The sequence below is a fragment of the Benincasa hispida genome, chromosome 1, assembly GCF_027475165.1.
Source record: "Benincasa hispida cultivar pf3 chromosome 1, pf3_genome.v1.1, whole genome shotgun sequence".
Lineage (NCBI taxonomy): Eukaryota > Viridiplantae > Streptophyta > Magnoliopsida > Cucurbitales > Cucurbitaceae > Benincasa > Benincasa hispida.
The window spans coordinates 91,813,464-91,821,724 of record NC_143478.1 but is presented as its reverse complement, the minus strand read 5'-3'; the positions used below and the strand labels follow the sequence as shown (position 1 = coordinate 91,821,724).

General features: G+C 29.2%; 1 protein-coding gene across 1 annotated transcript; it reads right to left on the bottom strand.

The window, feature by feature from the left end:
• Positions 1–1,233: 1,233 nt before the first annotated feature.
• Positions 1,234–2,621, bottom strand: LOC150038848 (GATA transcription factor 9-like). Its single transcript, XM_090306526.1, has 2 exons — positions 2,265–2,621; positions 1,234–2,160 (listed from the first exon to the last, which is right to left on the bottom strand). The coding sequence occupies exons 1-2, from the start codon at positions 2,571–2,573 to the stop codon at positions 1,501–1,503; spliced, it is 969 nt and encodes a 322-aa protein (XP_090162652.1). The 5' UTR covers positions 2,574–2,621; the 3' UTR covers positions 1,234–1,500.
• Positions 2,622–8,261: the final 5,640 nt, after the last annotated feature.

Sequence of the window (8,261 nt, the reverse complement as noted above, 5' to 3'; positions counted from 1 at the left end):
AGACATATTAAATTGTATTTAGAGAAATTAAAAAAAAAAAAAAAACTAAAAGATCATGTGTTCAATTTATGATGGCTACCTACCTAAAATTTAATATATTATGAGTTTCCTTGAGATCAAAATATTGTACGATCAGGTGAGGTGTCTCAAGATGCGCGTAAGTTAGCCCAAATCTTGATGGATACAAAAAAAATTAGAGAAAAAATTGTTGGTTTGGCTTCATTTGGTTTTTGATTGAAAACATTGATCAAAACAAAATTGAACCAATGGTATAAAAATACTCTTAAATTTGGATGGACAATGTATTACTTCAAATTTTAGTATTTTATTAGGTTGGATAAGCAAGAGATTGTATTATTACTAAAAAAACAAAATTGTTCAGTTTTACTCTACAAAAAAGTGATAGGCAAAATTTTAATTTGAGAAAAAAATGTCAAATATAATTCAAAACAAAAATCGAAATAAAATTGAAAAAGTAATAATAAAAAAGAAGGAAAAGTCTCAAGGCTCTTTATTAGATATTCTATATTTTTAAAATTGATTGGTTCAATTTTGGTTCTCGATTGATACCAAAACTAAGAAAATCAAATCGATTAGCACCTTAATGTGAAGCATATGTGTGACCTGGGTGGACATGAGAAGTATGGTTTGGTCAAACAAGACTTGAACCTCACTTAACCCTAGTTCGAGGTGTTGTAGTTAAATGTGATAGTCTTAAAAAAAAATTGAAAGATTTTTTAAACAAATGAGTCATATCTCTATCCAACAAAATCTCTACAACCAAATTCAAATGGTTAAGATCATTTAGTTAAAGTAATACCATACCCAGTTCAATCAAAATTAATCGTGAATCTTAAATCACTTGAAAAATAAGCTTGATCAAAAATCTAATAGGACATGAGGTTCAAGGAGGCTAAGTCAAATAGCATTCAACCATCGTATTGTAGCACCAATAATTGAACCAAATATAGGAATGTGACGACAGTGCCAGAACACAATGATCCAAATAATATGTTATAATACATTATGGCACATGTTATATTCGTAAATTTATAATTTATCCAAAAATAGGACAAGAAAATAAATAATTTAGGTTTGATTTGATAACGATATTTCATGTTTGCTTTTGCTTTTTTAACTTTATTAAATTATTTTTCAGTAAAACTCACTAGTGATGTTGTGGAAATGCCAAATGGAGTCCCCCACCCTTGTTGGTCTCTTGTGAAACAAAAGTAGAAAGAAAAGAAGATTTTTCATGCAATTTCATTTTAATCAGAAAAGATGCCTGAGAAATGTCCGTACAATCACTCAGTCCCACCACAATCATTATCCTCTCTCCCTCTCTTTTTAATTCCAGAGGTTTTTACTGATGAAAAGGTTAAAAAAATATTTAAATTAAAAAACAAAACAAAACAAAAAAAAAGTACATAAAACTATTAATTCTCTTTTTTTTTATAGCTTTTTCCACTGTCTTTCTTCTACCCCTTTTACTGCAAAATTCTACATCATGAGACTGAAATCACCGCCGTTGTGACGGTGGATCAAGTACTCATCACAGCCGTTGGATCTGCTGAATATCGAGCTTTGACTTACAAACTGCTCTTGATGTTGCATCTCCTTCTGCCGTCGGAGCTCCATCACCTTCCGGTGAGAATTTGAGTGCTTCGTCGACACAAATGTCGGGCTGGAAGCGGGTCGGTATTCGGGTACAAGCCGACCCGACTTGTACCGGACCCCACAAGCGTTACAAAGCGTTTTTGGGCCCATCGGCCCAGTCCGCCACTGCGGCGTCTTCTCCGCCGCGCAATGCAGGCATTTCCGACCCGACGTCGTTTCCGGCTTCGTCATCGCTCCCTCCGTTTTCTCCGGAGCCGTCGCTTCGAAAAGCCGCGTGGACCAGTCGCAAGGCGTAGCGCGTGAACGTTTGCTTCGGGCTTTTCCGGGGAGAGTTAGAGCTTCGCTGTGAAGAAACGATGTCGTTTTTGCACTTCCATAACCAAACGCTGTCGCTCCTGAAGACGACGGTGTTTCTGGAGTCGTTGCCGTACTGATCCCCCCGGAGAGGAACGGAATTGCTGCAAAATCCTTCTCAATCTCCTCCGTCGAAAATGATTCTTCAACGAAATTCGACAGCCATTCCAGTTCCGCCAAATCGTCGCACTGAAAAAGAGAAACAAACAGAATCATTATCCAAAACTCTTCTCAGAATTGAACAATCAAACGAATGAGCTCCAGTTTTTTCTTCAATTAAGAATTTCCAATACCGGAATGCAGAGTTCGCTCGAGAATTGAACTTCACAGAACCTTCCGGACTCAAATTTTCCTAATAACTGGTTATCGCCGCCGGAGACCGACGAATTGCAGCTCTCAATCGCAGTAACCGTCGACGAATCACTGCAATTTCCGGCGACGTTATCGAAGAAACCGTTATGCATTGCCACATCTTCATTCGAGAGGTCCAATAAATATTCATCGACAGCGAAATGCTCGGCGGCGGATTTCTGCTTCTCCGGCGAAAACTGACCGGCTCCGGTGCCGTAGTAGCCACCGACAAGATACTCGGGCACTTCCATTAATGCACAGCAAGTTAATGAAGAGTAATTTTGACTTGCCAGAGAGTGGAGTGAATGAGGGGTTTTTGAGAAGGCAGAGGAGGGGCTTAAGTGCAAATATATGAAACCTTTGGGGTATCTTTTATGCATGAAGATAAATATGAATTTAATAAAGGGCAGGTGACATGCAAGTTCTATAAAGTCATATTTGATTTTATTATTATTATAATTATTATAATTGTTTTTTCTTTTTTTTCTTCTAATTTTTCCTTTTAGGGCAACTAGGCTAGGGGCTGTTTTAATTCTACACAACTGATGTGTCTTCTGTCTCTATATTTCATTTTTCTCAATAATTGATTTCCATTTATTTACTTTATGTAATATAATGGAATCAGTCCACTTTTAAGACAAATACATAGGGTTGGCAATGGAGTGAGGATTTCTCGTCTAAGGTATCGGGTTCTCGCACGGATCCATATTCTTTTTATTAGTTATTACATTTTGTTGTAATTTTCTAAACAATACTTTTTATTTTGAGTTCAAGTCTCTTTTTTCTATATAAATTACACTTTTTAGTGAAAAAATTCATAACCGCAAATCCATGCAATTTAAAACAAAAACAAAATGCGAACAATAGAAATTTATAAAATTACGCCAATCATCTTTTTAAAAGAGAAATTAAAGAAAAATTGAGTTTTTTTTTTTAAATGACAATTCTCTTAATTGATATTTTCTTTTGTATATAAAATATAATTAATTATAATCATAAAAGTTGGTTTTATAATTTTTTTAAGAAGTATTTAAAAATTAAACGGGTTGAGGACGGGTGGCGATACAATCCCCATCCTCGTCCATCCTCATATTTAAAAACATAGTTACGAATCTAAATATTTAGATACGAAATATGAAATTATGATTTAGAAATTAGAATAAAAAATCACAATATTTAAAAATCAAATAATTACATAACTTGATTGAGGCTTAATTTATAAAAACACAAAAGTAGGAATATGGTCTCCGTACAGTTGCCTCATTATTACAGCCGAGCTCTATTACTTAAAATTAGAATTATAAGTTTATTCTTTAAAATTTAAAATTAGTATTTATCATATTTATCAACGGTCAATTTTGTTCTCAATGAGTCTAAATTTTAACTTTCTATCCAATAGATCTTTTAATTTTTAATTTAATATTTAATAGGTCTTTGATCTATTCAATATTTTTTTAAAAAAAATTTATATATTTACTAAACACAAAATTTGAAGTTTATAATTTTATTAGGCATAATATTTAAATTTATATCTAATACATCAATTCATTTTAAAAAAGATAGAATATGTCAATGACATTAAGACATAAATTTAAAATTGGTTCAGAAATAATCTATTAGACTTTTTTTTTTAAGTTTAGGAACTTATTAGACACACAAAACTGAAAGTTTATGAAATTGAAATAAATGTAAACCTCAAAGTACAAAAGCTAGAACCTCGTTTAAAAACCGTTTGGTTTTTGGTATTTTAAGTTTTTGAAAATTAAGTCTATTTTCTTTCAATTTCTTATAACGATTTTCATTTTATTTAAGTAAAGAGATGAGTTCATAACCAAATTTCAAAAACAAAAACAAGTATTTAAAAAACAAAATTTTTTAGTTCTCAAATTTTGGTTTAGTTTTATAAAATAATGGTAAAAAATATAAAACATAAAGCAAAATAATTCAAGGTAAAAGAAGTGTGTTTATAGGCTTAATTTTCAAAAATTAAAAATAACAAACCAAAGGGTTATTAAATGGGTAATCTCTATCTCTACTATATTAAAGGGATTAAGTAGGGAGAATCTTTACATGCCCCTTTCGTCTTTACATTTTTCATAAATTCCTATATTGCCCTTTTGTTGAGTGGTTGTGACTTTTTGAGTATAGGTGTTCATTTGAAAGACAATGGAGGTGATTTTTTTTTTCAATTTTTAGTTTACAATATATATATAAAAAAATTAATGTTGACCGGACTCAACTCTTCAAGATAGGATGAAATAGAAGCCAATTGGATGCATCTGTTCGAAGTGAAGGTGGGTACATACATCAAATTAGTGCATTGATTCTTCTAATGTATATGTGAGATGCACGCATACAAGAAAAACAACATAAATACTTCGATTTTCATTCTTAAAAAAAATAATTCCATGAGATCCAAAGTTTAGATAAAAACAAAACATGCCAGAACATTTTTTTCTCTCTTTGTACTAGATATGAGATTTTTTTCTATGAAAAAAACGATAATATGAGAACATTAAAATAAAAATGGATACATTATCTAACTTTTAAAAGTTGATGGTAACTAGGACAAAATTATATAACATTTATTTTACTATATTCTAAAAATCACTATTTAAAAAAAATTAAATCCTATTTTGGTCCCTAAACTTTGAATTTTAATCTATTTTGGCCTTTATTTAAAAACGTTTATTTTAGTCCCTAAACTTTTGAAAAGTGTTTATTTTAGTAACTGCAATTAAAATTTTGTTAAAGCTTAAACGGAGATGTGAGACACATGTATTTTTGGGCTATAGATGTGTTGAATAAGATGAAGATGAAATAAAATGACAACTACCAACGCACCAAAATAGTGAACGACCAAAATCTTGAACGAAAAATGGCTTTTAAGTTATCACATACAAAATCACTTTACCACCTTATTCAAGATTGAAACTGTAGATTTTTTTAGCGTGGTTAACTTATTTAGTAGTTTAATCATCCTATAATACAAGTCATCTAGTCATTTTGTAAGAAGTTAACAAATTTTAATAGCATGGACCAACTGACCAAAGTAAGTATGTTTTAAAAGTTCAAGGATTAAAATAGACATTTTTAAAAATTTAAAGATCAAAATAAAACAATATTCTAAGTTCAAGAACCAAAATAGAATGTAAACATTAAAAGAATAAATAGAAATGCAAGATTTCATGTGTATTGCACGTGTTTCTTGACTAGCTATGTTAAAAGTCAAAACTACTAGAAATATTTTCAAGGTTTAAATCTTATTTTGGTTCCTAAACTTTGAATAATATTCTATTTTGATCCCTAAACTTTTAAAAATATATGTATTAGTACTTGAACTTTGAATATTATTTTATTTTGGTCTCTCAACTTTTAAGAATGTTTGTTTTAGTCCTTGAACTTTTCAAAAATGTTTATTTTGGTCTCTGATATATTAAGATTTTGTTAACTATTTAATAAAATGACGAGGTGACTTATATTTTTAGATGACTGGGCTACCAAATAAGTTAGCTACGATAAAAAATCTAAAGTTTCAATTTTAAATAAGTTGGCAAAGTGGGAGAATTCAAAAAACATTTTTAATTAAAAATTTGGTCATTCAGTACTTTAGCATATTGGTTGTTGACATTTTACTTCATCATCATTTTACTTAATACATCCATAACCTAATTATCAAAAAATACAAATTCCTTCACGTTTCTTTTGAAACATAATTTTAATAGTAGGGACTAAAATAAATATTTTTTAAAAAAATTTAGGGATTAGAACAAATGCTTTTGAAATTTTAGAGACCAAAATAGAATACGATTCAAAATTTAATGGCTAAAATAGGATTAAAACCTATTTTCAAATATAATAAAATGTTATTGTCAATAACTGATAGATAATGATAAACATTTATCAGTGTCACATATATTGGTAGATGTCATTTTCAATTATCAGTGTCTATCATCAATAGAAAATGACATTTTACTATATTTGTAAATAAATTGACTCATTTTATTATATTTGAAAACAACACTTATTAAATAGACAATGATATTTTTATTATATATGTAAATAAATTGACTCATTTTATTATATTTGAAAACAATCATTATTAAATAGGATCAGTAGTTTAACTAATTTTTAGTTTATATATATATATATATATATAGATAGATAGATAGATAGATAATAATTTAATCATGAATTATTAACGTAAATTTGATAACTTAGTATTAAAAAAACAAATGAGTAAGCTTTTTTTTTTAAAAAAAAAAATAATAATAACCAAGTAAATTGTGGTATGGAAATTAAAAATATGAAAACCCTAAAGAATCAAGGTTGCAGGTTATGTCGAAGTGACTTGAATCCAATAATGTCAAAATTTTTACAGACGATTCCTCTGCACCTAATAATTTTTTCTTGGGATAAGTGATTTTGAATATATTAATATTTTTCTGTTCCTAATTTAAATTAATATGATTATATTATTGTTGGGTGTTGGCCAATCATGACCATCTTTAACCTGTAATTATATTCCTAAACCCACGTTTAAGCACGATGCTTACAGCTCAACTTTGTAAAATTTCATGGCTTGGGGTTGGATTAAGATTAAGGATAATGTTAAATTAGTACTTCATGTAAAAGTTATGCAAATAGATAGAGTATTTTCCCTTTTTTTAATGTAAACTTATTAGAGTATATCAAATTAAATACTCTAAAATATATATATTTTTATCTTTCATTTTTTTATTTTAAAAAAGAAGTCTATTGGTTTATAGTAATAAAGATATATATTTAGAGATCGAACTTCAAACTTCGAAATTGATAGTTCAAGTTTATGTAGATTGAGTTATGCTCATATTGATATTATTAGTTTTGATCAAGTGTGATTATTTGATGTTACTTATGTCGTTCACATAATTAATTTAAATGGATGACATTGAAATGTTTATTGATTTAGCATAACGAAACATAATGACACTTTTAAAATCAATGAAAAAAAATCTTTATTATTGATTATTTTGTATATGAGTAATTTTCAAAATAGTTTAATAATTAAATGAAATGGCAGGCATACAAAAATCATAGTCTTATCCTAATGTTTTATATTCGTCTTTCTAAAGAAAATTTATTGAGATCGCTTCTTTGAAAGTTGGATATTAAAAACTTATCCTTTTAAATATTAGGTTTTTTTTGTCCAAATGAAATACTCTCCTTAAATAAATTTAATTTACTTTCCATGCTATTCCTTTTTAACTTTTAGAATATGAATAAAAATTCAATTTTAGGTGTTTAATTTTTATTGATTCCATGTTTAGTCCACTACCATAAAAATTGAATTATGACCTAATATTATGCACACATACATGTATCATATCTAGATTATACTTTTTGAGTAGATATCAAACATGTCAGAGAGAGAGAAGAATTATACAAAAGAAAAATCATAGAGGAAGTAAAAAGTTGAGTGATAGAGAGATTATTTAGTAAAAGAAAAACTTAGAGAGAAAATATATTAAATAATGAGTTATTAACAAGGACATATAAGCGGAGCTCCGTAATTGGTATGTATTTTTCTTCTTAAATATCAGAGATTCAAAAGACTAAATACAAACAAGGTTCTCTGACAAAGTGGAGGACACCTTGTTTGAGAAAAGCCCAAACCAAAAAAGCCCTTTTGACTCTTCACATGGAGAGAAAATATTGCGAAGGAGTCAGATTTTTGTCGTCGTAAGGACATGTGCAACCTTTTGGCAAGCTCTATAACAAAAAGAAAACCTTAGAACATAAACTCAAGGCGCGAGGAAAAGAATATCCTTAGCAAATTCGACGTCTCAAATAAATACAAACTATCATTGTTAAGGATTTTGATGTTCTTCAAAGAACTCGACTCCACCTCTAAAGGGGTAAGCAATTTGGGACCTATTTTACTTTAGCTTTTTTAGGTT

Coding starts and splice junctions, on each gene's coding strand:
- LOC150038848 (XM_090306526.1), bottom strand. CDS start 2,573: ATGGAAGTGCCCGAGTATCTTGTCGGTGGCTACTACGGCACCGGAGCC. Junction 2,161..2,264: donor CGAGCGAACTCTGCATTCCG/GTATTGGAAATT, acceptor TCTCTTTTTCAG/TGCGACGATTTGGCGGAACT.